The sequence below is a fragment of the Antechinus flavipes genome, chromosome 2, assembly GCF_016432865.1.
Source record: "Antechinus flavipes isolate AdamAnt ecotype Samford, QLD, Australia chromosome 2, AdamAnt_v2, whole genome shotgun sequence".
Classification (NCBI taxonomy): Eukaryota; Metazoa; Chordata; class Mammalia; order Dasyuromorphia; family Dasyuridae; genus Antechinus; species Antechinus flavipes.
Genome location: NC_067399.1, coordinates 83691467 through 83707905, shown reverse-complemented (window position 1 = coordinate 83707905; position 16439 = coordinate 83691467). Strand labels below are relative to the sequence as shown.

At 36.2% G+C, this 16439-nt stretch overlaps 1 protein-coding gene across 1 annotated transcript in view; it reads left to right on the top strand.

Annotated features, from left to right (window-relative positions):
• Positions 1-3726: 3726 nt before the first annotated feature.
• Positions 3727-16439, top strand: part of THUMPD2 (THUMP domain containing 2) — a 48227-nt gene continuing 35514 nt past the window's right edge. The window contains exons 1-2 of the mRNA XM_051975161.1: positions 3727-4599; positions 9190-9325. Of these exons, the coding sequence (XP_051831121.1) occupies positions 4450-4599; positions 9190-9325 (286 nt within the window). The 5' untranslated portion in view covers positions 3727-4449. The remainder of the gene's footprint in view (positions 4600-9189; positions 9326-16439) is intronic.

Below are 16439 nucleotides of genomic sequence, written 5' to 3'. Positions count from 1 at the left end.
TTGGTGGGGATTGTGGGAAAACTGGGACACTGATGCATTGTTGGTGGAGTTGTGAATTAATCCAACCATTCTAGAGAGCAATCTGGAACTATGCTCAAAGAGTTATCAAACTGTGCATACCAATTGATCCAGCAGTGTTACTACTGGGCTTATATCCTAAAGAGATATTAAAGAAGGGAAAGGGACTCACATGTTCAAAAATGTTTGTGGCAGTGGCTTTTTCTTAGTGGCTAGAAACTGGAAATTGAATGGATGCCCATCAATTGGAGAATGGTTGGATAAATTATGGTATATGAATATAATGGAATATTATTGTTCTGTAAGAAATGACCAGCAGGATGAATACAGAGAGACTTGGAGAGATGTACATGAACTGATGCTAAGTGAAATGAGCAGAACCAGAAGATCATTATATACTTCAATAACAATACTATATGAGGATCAATTCTGATGTAAGTGGATATCTTCGGCAATGAGAAGATCCAATTCATTTCCAATTGATCAGTGATGAACAGAACCAGCAGCCCTCAGAGAAAGAATACTGGGAAATAAATGTGGACTGTTTGCATTTTTGTTTTTCTTCCCAGGTTATTTTTACCTTTCTAAATCCGATTTTTCTTGTGTAACAGGAGAACTGTATACATATGTATACATATATTGTATTTAAGATATGCTTTAACATGTTTGACATGTATGAGACTGACATCTAGGGGAGGGGATGAAGGGAACAAAGGGAAAAGTTGGAACAGAAGTGATTGCAAGGGACAATGTTGAAAAATTACCCATGCATATGTTCTGTCAATAAAAAGCTATAATAAAAAAAAAAGAAATAAAATGCTTTAATATATATATATATATATATATAAATGGTACTTATTATTTGTAAATCATAAAATAGTGTCAATATGTCAGTTTGAATTATATAGAGCTTTAGATTGATTACATCTGAAAAGGCAACTGTGACCAATTTATACAGGATGCAGAAGGCAAGAGATCTGAGAACAGAGAAGAGAAAATATCTGCCTGCTTAGGAGAACTTATGGTTTTCCAATGACAGGACTCAGAGAGCCATATAGCTTATATCTTATGGTAGGAGAAACGTCCTTGGACTATCAAGTTTTTGCCAAAAGGAAAGAAACTTAATTGGATATATTCACCACTTACTCAAACAGGATGGAGAGCTAGAGATCAGAGACTAGCAGTTTAGCTGCCTGGGAGCAAAGTTAATGCCAGATGCTGTCCTGCTTGTATAGACCATGATAAATCAGAAAGGAAAAAGAGAACTCTGAATTCCTTCAGATATTACCATGAAGTTGAATCCACAGGTTGGGAATGAAGATAGAATGCAAGGTAGATTTGTAAGTGAAAAAGCTCTGTTTAGTTTGTTTATCTTTAACTCTTCCAGCCTGGAACAAGGAATCTAAACTTCAAGGATTTTGCCTTTCCTCATACTTCAGGATTGGCACAGGAACTGGTTTTGTCATAGGGAAAATACATCCTTTTCATTGATTTATTACTAATCTTCTGATTAAATTATGTTACAAAAGGTATTGAGAAGCAATGTAGCAAAGTGATTAGAAAGTTGCGCTTCAGTCAGTGAAATGTGGTTTCAAATCCTTTTTCTGATATATTAGGGCAGTACGAACCTAACTAGGCAAGTAACTAATCTTTCAGGACTCCAGAAAATTCTCTAATACCTTTTAGCCACAACAGTTGAGTATCTGTACTGATAGTTTTCTCACTATAAGTTCCCTATGTTGATGAAATCACACATCTGGAACAAGAAAAAAAGTCTTCTAAATGACCTTCCATGACATGTATTATGAACCAGATGAAGAAGAGTTTTTCTAAGCAGTTTTGAGGCTCAAGCCATAGTGTTCAAATAGATGATGCAAAACCTAGACTAATGCAAGAATGCCGACACTACTCATAAAGGAGGAAAGCAGAAGGCTGAATGGCAGCCAGCTAAATTTCAAGAATCTGAAAGAAGCACAGAGAATTTGGCAGATAGCCTATAGTATCTTTTTAGTATTGAGTGGTATGTATAATAAATGATGCTGGGTGACAGCCACATCCCCAGGTCCTGACAGCTGCGGAAGACCAGGCATTAGTATGAGTATCTTCTACCTCTCACATGAATATGAGCTACCATTATTCTTTCCCTTTCTTCTATGAATAATGGGAAAGGTTTTGTTTGTTTGTTTGTTTGTTTAATCTTCCTTGCTTGCTCCCTGAAATCAACAAATAGGTCTTCTTTAGGTTTTAAAAGAAGTTTTACTGCTAACACAACATGGAAGCATACAAGTTTAAAACAACAAGCTACAAAAAGATAACTCGTAAAACCTAACACTGGCATTCCATATCAAAGTAGGGAAATCTGGCACTAGCCTTGTTCTAAGCCCCAAATAATATAGCCCCTTCCTTCCTCTTTCAGAAGTTAATCTCACATCCTACTTTACCAAGAAAATCTAGGCCACACATTTCAGGCTCTCTCATCTCTACTATATATCTCAAAACTTCTGCACCTCTTCTTCAATCTTTTCTTTCTTTGCTATAGTTTCAGAAAATCAATAGTTTTTCTCCTTGCAAAGGCTAATTCTTCTGTCTCCTTTGTCCTATCCCTTCCAGTCTCCTTTCGAACTTTGACCAATCATCCTCTCTCCCTCTCTCATCTTGAATTTCTCCCTACCTACTGGTGTTTTTCCCTGCTGCCTACAAACTTGCACAGATTATGATGCATAGTAACAACTAGCATTTATACAGCACTATGTGCCAAGCGCTATACTAAGCACTTTACAAATATTATTTTGATGCCCACAATCTTATAAGATAGATAGATGTCTCCCATTTTTAGCAAACATTCCCTTGACTGTTTTCTACTCTACCATCCTCTTCTTCTTTTTATGGCCAAAATCCTAAAGTTATCTATACTCGTGGCCTCTATTTTCTCATCATTTACTTACTTCTCATCCCCTTAGAGACTATACTAAATGAAATTTGCTTTCTCTAAAATTGCCTGTGACATCTTTCATTGCTAAATCCCAATGAAATCTCCATCTTCCAAGATCTTTCTGCAGCTTTCAACATTGTGGATCTTTCCTCCAGCATATTCTGACACCATCTTTTCATAGATAAAATACATTAATTAAGCGCATACTACATGTCAGGCATTGTGTAAAGCATTGAGAATACAAATAAATAAAAGGCAGAATCTTACAATCTAATGGGTTATATACAAAAGAGGTTGGGTAGAAGGAGTGGGTGGGGAATGGGAGTCATAATGTTAGTGGAATTGAAATCAAGCAGAACTGATGTAAAATAAAGCTCACTGGAAAAATCTGAGTCCTCTGTAAAGGGAAGCTTTGGGAGGAATTTATTGCTCCATCTTCCATCTGCTGGTTCATCATCTATCTCTCACTAAGGACAAGTTTCTTCCAAGGCATCTGTTCTGTACCAATCTCTTCTATTTTCCTACAGTCACAGTGATTTCTCATTTATTCCTATTTCTACACAAATAACTTCCATATAAAATCACACAACAAACATACACACGTGTGTAATGTAAATATATACATACATATATAACATGTTCCCATTTTCATATATAGGCCTACATACATATACATATGTGTGTATATGTATGTTTATATAATCACTGGATTTGTGGCCAAGCTGTCACTTATTACCTGAGTGTCTTTGGGTATTACTTAACATCTATGGGCCTCAGTTTCTCCAATTGTAAAACTGGAGGTGGAGAAGTTGACTAATTGACCTTTATGACCTCTCCTGAATTCTAGTCACAGAAACCTTACTGTTCACACCTCAAATTAAACATATATAAAATTTAACTCATAATCTTCTTTTCAATTACTTCCTGGGATGCACTCTGCACTGCTACCAAATTGAAGTGCTTTTTCCTTCAAAACTAACATTCATGGGCGTTGGTACAAAACGTGATTTTTCTTCTGTATCTATGCTCCTAGACTTCTTCTCCTCCTTCCAGCTCGGCTCAGGCATCCACCTACCTTTTTACTCCAGTTCTACCCAATTAAAAATGTCCTCATTTTTCTGTAGCTCGCAGTCTGGTTATTTCTTTTGACTTTTCAAGCCTAACTTTGCATAAAGCCAATGTTCATTCCTCTCTCTCCCCACCCTACAGTAGAATGTAATCTGTTTGCGAGTAAGGACTTTTGTGATCCTAGAGCGCGGTACAATGTTTTGCCTACATAGTCTTCATTTTACTATGAATTGAAAATACTGCTACAGGAGATTTCTCTCTCCTAGGTTTCCTTTCTCTACCACCAGTGTTCCCGGCCTCTCCTTCTCCCTCCCTTCTTCCGGCGCGCGCTCAGAGCACCACGTGATCCGAGAGCGTCGGGATCGCGCGGCTCTCGCCTTCTCTCTCTCCCTCCCTCCCCGAGCGCCCGGACCGTGTTTCTGCGGGGAGTTATGGCGGCCCTGGAGCCCGAGGAGAAGCCTCCATCCTCGGGAGAACCCCTGTCACCGCTTCAGACTGGGGCTCGTTATTTCTGCACTGTCGGCCGGGGCCTGGAGCCCTTCCTCACGCGGGAAGTTCAATCCCGCCTGGCAGCGACTGAGGTGAGTTCCCTCCTTCCCCAGCACCCAAGTCGGCTACCTGATGCAACCCCGCCCCGTTGTAGGAAGTCTGCGCAGGGGGCGGGGCCTCGGTGCGTGAGCCGGAACTCCTCCCCTTCTCGGTCTGAACCTCAGGCCGCTTACTATTGGCTCCCTTTTGAGAACCCAAAGTGTACCAGCATCCAAGCAACCTGGGATGAGGAGGGAGGAGCTCCTGCGGAGCACGTGGTATGTGCCAAGCGCTGTACCGAGTGCAGATTATACGTAGGCTAAGAGAGCCCCTGCCCTCAAAGAACCTGATGTCGTTTTGGATCTCTTTAAGAACAAAGCACAACAACCATGTGCCAAGCGTTCTGCCAAATGCTGAGAATTGCACGGAGAGGCAAAAGATAATCAGTCTTCTCCAAGAAATCCCAATCTCATGGGGGAGAAGATATGAAAACAAAATTTATATAAAGCAAGCAGGATGAATAAGAAATAATTAACAGAGCTCGAGAATGAAGTGTCTTTTTATTGGATAAAAACGATGTCCTTGGATGGAAAGGTCCATGTTGAGAATAGGGTGTAAGAAGCCTGGGAAAGTAGAAGGCAGCTGCAGGATTGTGGGCTTTGAAGGCCAAAAAAGCGTTTTGTATTTGATCCTAGAAGTAATAGAGTCACTGAAATTTATTGAGTTATGGGGTGACTTGATCAATGATCAGCCCTGCTCTTGAGGAAAATCACTAGTGGCTGAATGTAAAATGGATTGCAGTGGGCTATTTGCCTAGTGAATTCTTTATAAAAATAAAAATAAAAAAAATCAACAAAACTTACCTATAAAATAAGTACAAAACCTTGGGGGTACAAAGATTTTTTCACCTCAATCTTATGTTTGTGGAGTACCAGAGAAAGGCTATCCAGATAATGTAGGGTGATGGAAAGTCCAAAATGCTACAAGAAATTTGAGATCCTATTTATGAGAGGGTCAGAGAAGGCAGGGCTGGATTTGTGAAATAGATAGCATCTGAATTGGGCATCAAAGCTTAATAAATTAGATTTGGGGGTAGAGGTGGCAGATTTCAGACATGGGGGACAACTTGAGCAAAGGCACAGATAAGAGAGGGTAGGATGGGGAAAAGGGGATAGTTATCAAGTCGGGACTTCAGTGTAAAGTAGATGAAGATTAGTTATGTGATATTAACTAGATAGTTAAGTTGGAAGGGAAGAAAGTATGTTGAACACCAGAATCGAAAATTTATGTTTTGTCCAACAAACAATAGGGAGCCACTGATAAAATTATTGAGTAAAAAAATGGCATATTAGAATAGTCTATTTGGAAAACTACTCAGACAGTCTTGTAAAAAGCTGGATAGCAGAAGTGTAGATAATTAAAAACTTGTCAGAGCTGGTTACTTAAAAACAGCTGTCCAAAAACACTTTAGCAAATACCAAAAAGTCTACATGTCATGGTAAAATGTAACTTGAATATAGAAACTATGTTTTGTTGTTACTTTAAAAGCCAGGCATTTATATATGTAACTACCTAGCCCTTAAGAAACAATTCTTTTGAGAATCCATAAAAGGGAAGATATTTCTGGAATCCATGAGTAACGAGTAAGATCAGAACATCATGATAAAAAGTGATTTGTGTTTCTGCAATTTAAACTTGTACTGCTAGAAAGATAACCATCATTCAGTGGCATTGATGAAAGCCTCATTAGACTGGTACATAGGTGTTTGGCCACTGAATTATAAGAGGCATTGTGGAAAATTTTAGAGGGTTCAAAGAAATGCAGCAAAAATGATAAAAGAATAACAATGTTAAAGTAGTTGAAATTATTTAACCTGAAAAATAGAATATTATGTATTGATTTAGCCTAGGAGTACATAAAGGATTATTAAAAGAAAGAAACATTATTTTCTCTCATTCATTCATTTAATATTTATTGAGCATTAATGATATGTAAGGTATCAAGTTTAAGCTCTGGAAAAATACTAGAAAACCAACAATCTGTCATTAGAATAGTTCAGTCAGGCTGATTATTTAAATTTTAAATTTAAGTCAATGTCTGTAAAATCTAGTGGATTAGATGCTTTTCTTTTCTTTTTAAAGTTGACTAATTTCAGCACAAAGCCACAATGGAGGAAAAAGGTGTTTTTTTTTTTTTTTTTTTTTTTTTAATTTTCAGCACCGAATTGTACTGAAATAAATACATCAGTCCTGTTTCTTAGCACCCAGGTCATCTAATAGTTAGGAAAAGGTTATTTTTTAATAGCATTTTATTTTTTCCAATTACATGTAAAGACAATTTTTAATATTCATTAAAAAAAGAAATTTCTTCCAAATTTTCTTCTTTCCTCTTTTTCTTTCCCCTCTCTAAGATGATAAGGAGTCATGCAAAACATATTTTCATGTTAAACCTCTTCAAATCAAATTGTGCTTTTTAATTTATGAAACTTTGAAAGCACTATTTCCCTTGTATTTAATTAAAAATTAATTTAAGATGAGACAACTTGAAGAAATAGAGATCTTGCCTTACAATTTAGATTCTGCTTCTGACTCATACTAACTTTTTGACCTTGAGCAAGCCATGTAACTTCTTGTTACTTCTCTCTAAAACATTAAGTGAAAAACATGCTTTCAGTTTTGTATTTGTGGAGGCAGTCTCCTCACCAGGAGCTCACCTACATTTAGGAAATCACAAGACCTGACTATGGATTTGGTGTCTTGTACTTCAGGTGGTGCTTTTTTGACTTGGATCTCCATTTAATTTTCTGCTTTGGTCTTGAATCTGTGATTTTCAGGATAAAAGCAAACATGCCAGCTGCTTCAAAGTGTTAGCACTTGGATAACAGCATTGTTGTATCATCTTTGAAAGTGCTAGACATAAAAGCAGCTTGGCTTGGGCTTTAGTGGTTATTGGCTGTATTCCCAAATGGAGGAAAACAAATTCTATCTATATAAATAAGTTTTCAAGCAGCAAATATTAGGATGAAAATACACTAAGCTGGCACCTTTTACTTAAGTCTTGTGACTAAAAATAAATGATCAGTTCAAGTAAGCTTTAAGCTTAGCAGCTGGTTTCTGTTGCCATCCATGCAATCCTCCTTAGTATTTGGTTTAAAGCTCTTTCAGCTGCAAAAAAAAAAAAAAAAAAAGGATGAGGGTGAGACCTTAAACTTAATAATGTACTCATCGTTTCTAAGTCTGCCCTCATCTTGGAACCTTAAACTGTATCTTCTACACAAATCTTTTGAGGGACTTTAGGGACTTTGTATTGATGTATTGAGAAATGCTTTCAGGCAGCTGCTAGGCCTGTTGTCAGGATAAGTTCAAATCCCACCTCGGGCACTTACCAGCTATGTGATCCTGGACAAGTCATTTATTCTTTGTCTGCCTTAGCTTCCTCAGTTGTCAGAAGCCAATAACATCAACCTTCCAGGATGGTTGTGAAAATCAAATGAGAAAATATTTGTAAATATTCATATTCATTGTAAATATACATGTAAAAATTCATGTAAATTCAGGGACTCTGAATTTAAAACTTATTCCAGACAATAGTGTGTGATCTTGGACAAGTCACTTATAACCACTGCCAGTCTCAGTTTCCTCGTGTTTAAAATGAAGGTATTGGTAGCATTAGGAGGATCAAGAAAAATATTATGTCAAGTTCTTTACAAACTTTGAAGTGCTATATGAATGCTAAAATGATGATTTCTTTTAAAATAAATAATATAAAATAAATAAATAAATAAACAAGTTTCAGAATTTTGTGTTATTAACCATATTAACTAGTGAAGTAGGTGTTTTATGGAACCAGTAAATCTTTAATCAGCTTATTTCCAGTAAAATATTTAATATGGCCCTTTTGAATATTTTTTAATTGGCTGTGTATAACATGGGCTGACTTGCATAGCACTTCAAAGTTTGCAAAGCATTTCATGACTCTTTTCTCATGTGATCTTTCTCTCTGACTATAGGTCTGTCATGCTGTTGAATAAGATACTGCCTCTTTTTGTCATGTCTTCAATTTTGTGTGTGTGTCTGTGTGTCTGTGTGTGTCTGTGTATGTGTATTGCGACCCTGGGTAAGTCACTTCACCCATTTGCCTCAGTTCCTCCTCTGTAAAATGAGCTGGAGAAGGAAATGGCAGACCACTCCAGTATCTTTGCCAAGAATATCCCAAATGGGGTAATGATGAATCAGACGTGATTGAAAAATGACTAAATAACAATAACAGCACCTTTCAAGGTTGTTGTGAGGATAAGATGAGATATTTGTAAATCACTTTGCAAACTTCAAAGCACTATGTAAATGCTGTCTATTTTACTCTGTCTCAAATTCTGAAAGCCTCAGTTTTTTTTTTTTTTTAATATCTACAATGGGGGTAATAACAGTGGCACTACTTATTTGGCAGGCTTATTGTCAGGAAAGTGGTTTATAAAGCTTAAGACACTATATAAAAGTGAATGACTTATTTTTATCTCTTGAAATTTATTATTTAAATATCTGTCAATAATATTTATCATAAATCCTATATGTGTATGTGTTTAAGAAAAAAACAAAATTTCAAGTACTAGAGTAATAGCAACTGTATTTTTCTTTTTCATTAGGTTGAGTATATTTCAGGGAAGGTTTTTTTCACTACCAATTCCGGCTTAACAATCCTGAAGCAGCTAAAATCTGCAGAAAGACTATTCTTGCTGCTTAAAAGGCAATCTCCACTTATCATTTCTTCTGGAAGTAAAGGTATGATCTATCTAATATCTAATAATATCTACTGTACTTGAGGATTTTTCTTTTAAAACAACACCTTATCTCAAATTTGTAACTCCTCTGATTTGTGAACCCTAACTTTTGTTATTTATTTTTCACATTGTGGGGATAATAGGGCCTGTGAGCCCATTTATTATAGCAAGTCTACTCCAATACATCCATCTTCTCCTTTACCCCAACCAGGTCCCTGGGAATTGAGAACTAGGAGCCCCAGGAGCCTATTCCTTTCTCTAAATGTCTTTGAACAAAGGCTGGATAACTCTTGTTGGGTGTGTTGTTGAGGGGTTCCTTGAGCAAATATGGGCAAAAAAAAAATTCAGTGTATCTCTGAAATTCCAACTTTTAGATTCTCTGACTGACCTTTTCAAACATTATTGAGAGGATTGGGAGATGGGAAGATAAGGTGAGGAGCTGTCCCTGTTATAACAATCATTGGAGTCGTTGCCCATATAATGCAGTCACTTTGGTCACTGAGATTTATGATCAAATTTCTTTTTACAGAAAAGGTGGTCAGAAACCTCAATGTCAGGCAGGGGCTTAACTCTCCATCCCCACTTCAAAGAATATTGGCAATAGTGTTTTCCTCACTATTCTATTGTAATTTCTACATCTTATCCCTAAGTTATGGATCAGGAAGATCCATCTAGTTGCTCCAAATTTTCTAACTGATATAGAACAGGTGAGTAGCAGGAGGAATGAAAGGCTGACAAGGGCTGTTTAGCCTAGGCCTCTGCAATAAGAGCAAATATGGTGTTGGGAGAGAGGAAATTTCATTTTGGGCTTTTGACACTAGTGACTTAAGTTTGAGAGTATGATTTTTTCCCAGATTATGAAATTACTGAATATTTGAGTTCACAAGAGCCTTGGAGTCCATCTAGTACAATTTATACTTCAGTAAAGAGTTCCCTCTACAACATAAACTAACAAGTCTCTCTCCTTTCCTTGAAGACCTCTGTTCAGAAAGGAAGCCTTTCCACTTCACAGTAGTTTTAATTATTGGTAACTTTTTTCTTTCAAAAAAAAATTTAATTTATTTAAACACTACATTCTTCTTTTTCAAGTTCTACTCATAGCTCTTAGCATTTCTCTCTAGAACAAAACTGATAAAATTCTGATTCTTCCTTTAGCTTAAAACCTTTTGATCCATCAATAGACATTTACTAAGAACTTCTGTTTCACACAGCATACTGGGCGAAAAATACAAAAGCCAAGATGAAATTGTCTCTGCCCTCAAGAATATTATATTCTGTAAGGGAGGCAGCATTAAGCACAGTCCTTCTCACATAGTAAATTCTTAGTAAATATAAATAAATACATATGTGTATGAAATCTACAAAAAACAAATAACAGCATAATTGGGTGGGAGAAGCAGTTACTGAGGGAGAAGAGGAAAGACTTATCATAGGAAGTAGAGGGAAACAAACTAGGGTGTCTGAGAGGCAGAGATAAGCGGGGAGAGGCTTCAGGCCCAAGGATCCATCTAGCGCTCTAGGTACCGGGATCAGAAATGGAGTGCAACATGAGAAGAACAGCAAGAAAGTCAGAGGACATGATGAAGAATAAAAATCATGCCAGCCAAATTAAATTACCTTTGAAATTCTTCCACCTAATATTGAATAGACAAATGAAGGAGCAATCAGCTTGTAATGGACCTTTAAATAACAAACAGAATTTGCATTTGATTTTGGAAGAAATAGGAAGCTACTGGAATTCACTGAAAGTCAGTCAGTCAACAATTACTAAGAGCCTACTGTATGCCAGGTATTAGGTGGAGTGACATAAGTCCTATGCTTTGTGATTATTACTTTGGAAGTTCTATGGATAACAAATTGTAAGAGAGAAAATTCTTGTGTGAGGAGATATGGTAAGAAGTTCTTGATGTAGTCTAGGCAAGAGGGTGATAAAGTGCTTGGAAGCATCTATCATTCCCCAAGACTTCTTTTTTCTCTTTCTTTTTTTTTTTTTTAAACATATTCTATTCATTACCTCATTTTGGAGAGGCTTATTACTAGTTTAGAAACTGTGTGTGTGTTTTGGGCATAGCACTATCTTGAAAGTCATTTGCTAAGATACAGAGTTCTTATACCTTATATCAGAGAAATAAATGCCAACAGAATCACAAATCCTTGAAATACTAAAACATTCCATTTTTAAATGTTTACTACAAAATCATTTCTGGAGATAGTTTGTTAATAAATAAAATGTCAAATATATTTTCCTATATTTTTAAGATTCCAGAATTCACTTATACGGGTATATTAATCATGATTTGAATATCTATAAATTTTAATCTAATTATTGTGAGTTTGCATCTTTTCTTTGTACTATGTTGCCTCTCTGCCCTCAAAGATTGACCTGTGATTCATTCCATATTATGAAATTATAATCATTCCTAATAAAATCTGATATCCTCTAAATCAATAGTTCTCAAAATTTTAGTCATGAAACCCCTTTATACCCTTAAAATTGGGGAACCCCCCAAAAATTTTTCTTCATGTAGATTTTATCTATTAGCGTTTACTATATTAAGATGTCTTTGTGCAATTATAATAATCACTTTATTGAGTCCATGACAGGATCTTGGGAACCACTAAGGCTTCCTGTATGCTATTTTCAGAACCACTGTTTTAAAAGTATGTATGTATGGTTACTTGAATAGAATTAGATATGCCTTAAAGATAATTGTATTTTACATCTTAAAACTGGTGGTTCCATGATGAAATAAAAAGAACACTGGATTTGGAATAAAGTCTTCTTACTTCAGATTCTGACTCGATCCCCTCTGTGACCTCCTGGAGCTCTCTGAGTCTTGGTTCCTTCATCTGTAAAATGAAGTGAATGGATTAGATGAAGCCCCAAGGGTCCTTCCAGCTCTAAATCCTATTAACCTAATGCCTCAAACAGTCCCATTAAACCCAACTGAGCAAAATTTAATTGATGAATGAAATAACTGAATAAAATGCAGGACAGTAAACTTCAATTATTTTATACCCAGGAGTCTGGCAGCTGAAGCATGACTGTGGAGCCCTTAGAGACTGGTCAGATATCGAAGCAATCTGAGCCATCCTCAGGCATCCCGACTTTTGTTTTGTCACTGACCTTTAATGACTCAGGAAAAAAGAGGCTGACTTTGGGCAACTCTGTCTCACTTAAATCCCCTTTGCCACAAGTCAAGACATCCTTTGTGATGTCTTTGGTGCTCTGTGAAAACAAAGGATGAACAATACTCAGAAGACTGATGCTCTCAAGTAATTAATGCCATAGTGATCTGAAAGTAAATGGATAGCCACAATGAAGTCTTGCTTAAGCTAGTACTTGCAAAATATAATTTGACTATTTAAATGCAGGATCCTCAGAATACTTAAAATCATATGATTTCTCCCCTAAACCCCCTCTGTAAAATTGAAACAAGAAAACTAAAAGTGGGGTCAAGCCAAGATTAGGTTGAAGTGGTTATATTGCTGACTGAAATAAGAAAAAAAAATTGAATGTCACATTTTTAGAATCAAAGGATACTAAAAAATGAATTTTTTTTAAATTTAAGATATGAGAAAATTACTTCAAAGACTCTTTTAACTCAGTAATTAATCGTGCATAACACTATATTATGTCTATTCTCAAATTTCCAATCATATCACATACCTTATCACACTTGATCCTCAAAACTGTGTGAGAGAAATAATGCATTATTATCATCCCTGTTTTGCAGTTAAGGTACCTGAGACCCAGAAAGTGGCTTACTCATCCACAGAACTAGTAAATTTACTTGACTGTATCAAGAATGATTCAAATAACAAGAAATAAAGCTATCAAAGAAAGATGTACAAGTAAATAAGTTTTGGGGAACTTCAGTCTAAGTGTATTGTTTTCAATCAGAAATAATCAGATCCTCCATCCTCCCCCTGCAAGGGAACCTAGAGGTCATCTAATCTAATCTTCCTCTTTTTACAGAAAAAGAAACTGAAATCTGATCCAAGATTGTAATATTCTCTTTTTTTCTAATATATGATGGTTCTCTGGAAGCAGGTTTCTAGGGGGGCTTCTAGAGGCAGCCTTAGTTTCAGTTCCAAGTAATAATCACCTCAAATGCAACCAGGTGTTAAAAGTTTAAATCTTTTATTGTCTCCTTCAAAATTGCCAAGTTAGTTTTCTTAGAGGCCTATTTCCCTCCTTGGTTCTAAGGGCTCTTGCAGTTTGTCTGACAGCTTCAGCCTTCAGCTCTCTCTGAATCAACTGACTCCAGGAGCTCCTTATATATGATCTCTTAAAGGTGTTGTTGACTCCTCTCTGAGAGTGAGATTGTGGGAGATGTAAATTTGTGAATCTCATACTGAACCCTGAAATCTCCCAAACTTGTGAACTAATGTGTGAGCTAATGTGTGAACTCTCAAAGGTGTAAACATAAGCATTGTTTCTATCAATTCTATTGAGTTAACACCTTGTTTCAAGTTCTGGCTCATAACACAAGGTCATAAGTTATAATATGGTAATTCTGAGATGTGAAGTTGGGTCTTTTCCTTCCAACTCCACTTTCTTTCCATCATACTTCTTCCACTGATCCTAATGATTACTTCAAGTCATCAAGAAAAACTGACATTAAGTTTCATATCCAGAGAGCCACCAACTGGCAGAGAGTGATATCTGTACATTCTCACCTCGAACCTTGGGTCTGAAGGTTTCTTCCAAGCCACAGGCTAGCTCTACCTGCCAGAACTGTCTTCTCTGCCTCCTTAAATGCTATTATCCCCGCAAGGAAGGGCAGCAGAATCCAGAGCTCTGTGAGGTCTGCATCGGCTCTGTGGTCTCCAGACCCACTTTCCCCTTACTACAACAAATTCCCATCAAGCACTTTTTTCTGGAGTGCCACGGCTTCCATGTTTCACATGTCATATACCCTTTTTCACTCCTCTGGTTCACTAACTGACTGATCCATGTTCTCTTTTTGCTCTCTTGTCCTCTCCTCTTCTACCCACTCAAACACTTCTCTAAACCTGCTCACAAACATACCCAGCCTCCACATCTTGATACCATGAGAGCTTGATGATCAGCATTAAAAGAAAGAATTGACTTTAAACAGCTTCAGAAGAGATAATTAACATTTGCTGACCCTAGAGGAAAATCATGTCCTCTCTGCATAGTTATTTGTCGTCCCTCAGGATTATTAAATTTAACACTAGTTTATGAATAGTTCCAATTGCAAAGTTTGTTTGGAAAGCAATTGTTTGGAATTCCTAGCATATTTTCCCATAGAAACATCATTCTAACTGGTTAGATTTTCTGGCTTATTATTAATCTGTAATAATAGTCTATACTTATGTGATACTTTAAAATTTGTAAAATCACTTTATACTTGACCTCATTGGCTTTTCACATGTACAACATATAGAGAGTATGTTATTGGCCATTTTATAGATAAAGTAGATATCTAGAGGTTGTACATCCCCAAAGTCAGTCCAGTCTTCTTACTCATTATTCTACCAACATTCTTCATGTTTCATCCTTCAAGGCCTGAGTTTTGAATCTGGCAGGATGACTGGGATTAAGACCTAGAACTATAAGAGCATCACCAACATGGAAATTTGCTTGCCTATGCATGTTTGATACAAGGTCTTTATTTTGTTTTGTTTTGTTTCTTTCTTTTTTTTTTTTTTTTGAGGAAGTTGTGGAAAAGAAGAGATTGGAGGGAAAAAATAAGTTATTAATTGAAAAGAAAAATTATTAATTGAAAGAAAAAAATATTAAACTTAGAGTTTATGTTAAGAAAAAGTACTAGCTAACCAGGGTTCTAGTGGTAATTAATATTCTTGTGAATAGTTAGCTCCAACTCAAAGACATCTATTTACAAAAACAGAGAAATTTGAGCTAACAAAAAGGCCTAAATTAAAAAGTTTAGACCCTTGAAACATGAATCTTTACTTATCTAGAACCTTATCTAGGAAAATAAGCTTCAGTACAAAATTGCTGGTATACAATTTCAAAAAGGGAAAATTCTTCTAGCATTTACAAAATACTGCACATATTGATTTGCCTATGCAGAACTCATCAGCATCTCTTTTTAAAAACAGACAAATATCTTCTCTGTGAAACTTAGGGCCATTCTGGATAAAAGTAGGAATCCTTTGTTTTCACTAAGTGTAAGTTATCTTGGATAACAAAGTCAATATGGTAGAGTAAAATGAGCATTTTTGCCCAGCTCTTCTAACACACTCCTCCAACAACTTTTAAAAGCTTATCAAATCAAATTCTGAGTGGAAAAATAAAAGGCACAATGTGTCATTTTTCTAGTCCAGGGGAATTTAAGAAGATAGAAAGAGATCTTAGATAATGAAATGGGGCTTGGCAGAAGTGGTATGAGTTGTGAATCTACCTGGTTAAAGATCAGAGTGCTAACCAAAGTATAGACTAGGATTCTCCATGGATTCACAGCACCTTGGACAAACTTAGAAGCCTCAAGACCTAATTGAAAGCAACAGGCCATAAAATTCAAGAGATTGGGCCACACATCTCCTCTAATCCAGAGTTAAAGAGAGCCCAACTTTAATATAAGGTCCAGGGTCTAGAAATAAAGTGGAGGAAGCAACAATTACAACCAGCAATAATAATAATAATAATAACCTGTCCATAAAAATTTATTGTGGTGACAAATTCAGGTGAAGACAATGACTTGAAACTATTTACAAGCAAAGTCTCAAACAAAAATGCAAATTGGACACAAGCCTACCAAGAATACCTAAAAGGTAAAGACAATTATTTTTGTGGTTCATTGATTTTAGTTGTGTCCAACCATTTAGGACACCATTTGGGGTTTTCTTGGCAAAGACACTGGAGTGGCTTGCCATTTCTTTGTCCAACTCATTTTACAAATGAGGAAACTGAGGCAAAAAGGATTAATTGACTTACTCAAGGTCATACATATAAAAGTTCAGATTTGAACTCCAGGTTCTCTATCCAATATATGACCTACCTTCCCCAAAAGAAAAAAATTTTAAAGAAGAAAAACAAATCAACTTTTAAAATATCAAACAAGCATAATAGAAAAAAAATTGGGAAAAGAAATGATAGTACTGCAAGAAAATTATGAAAATAG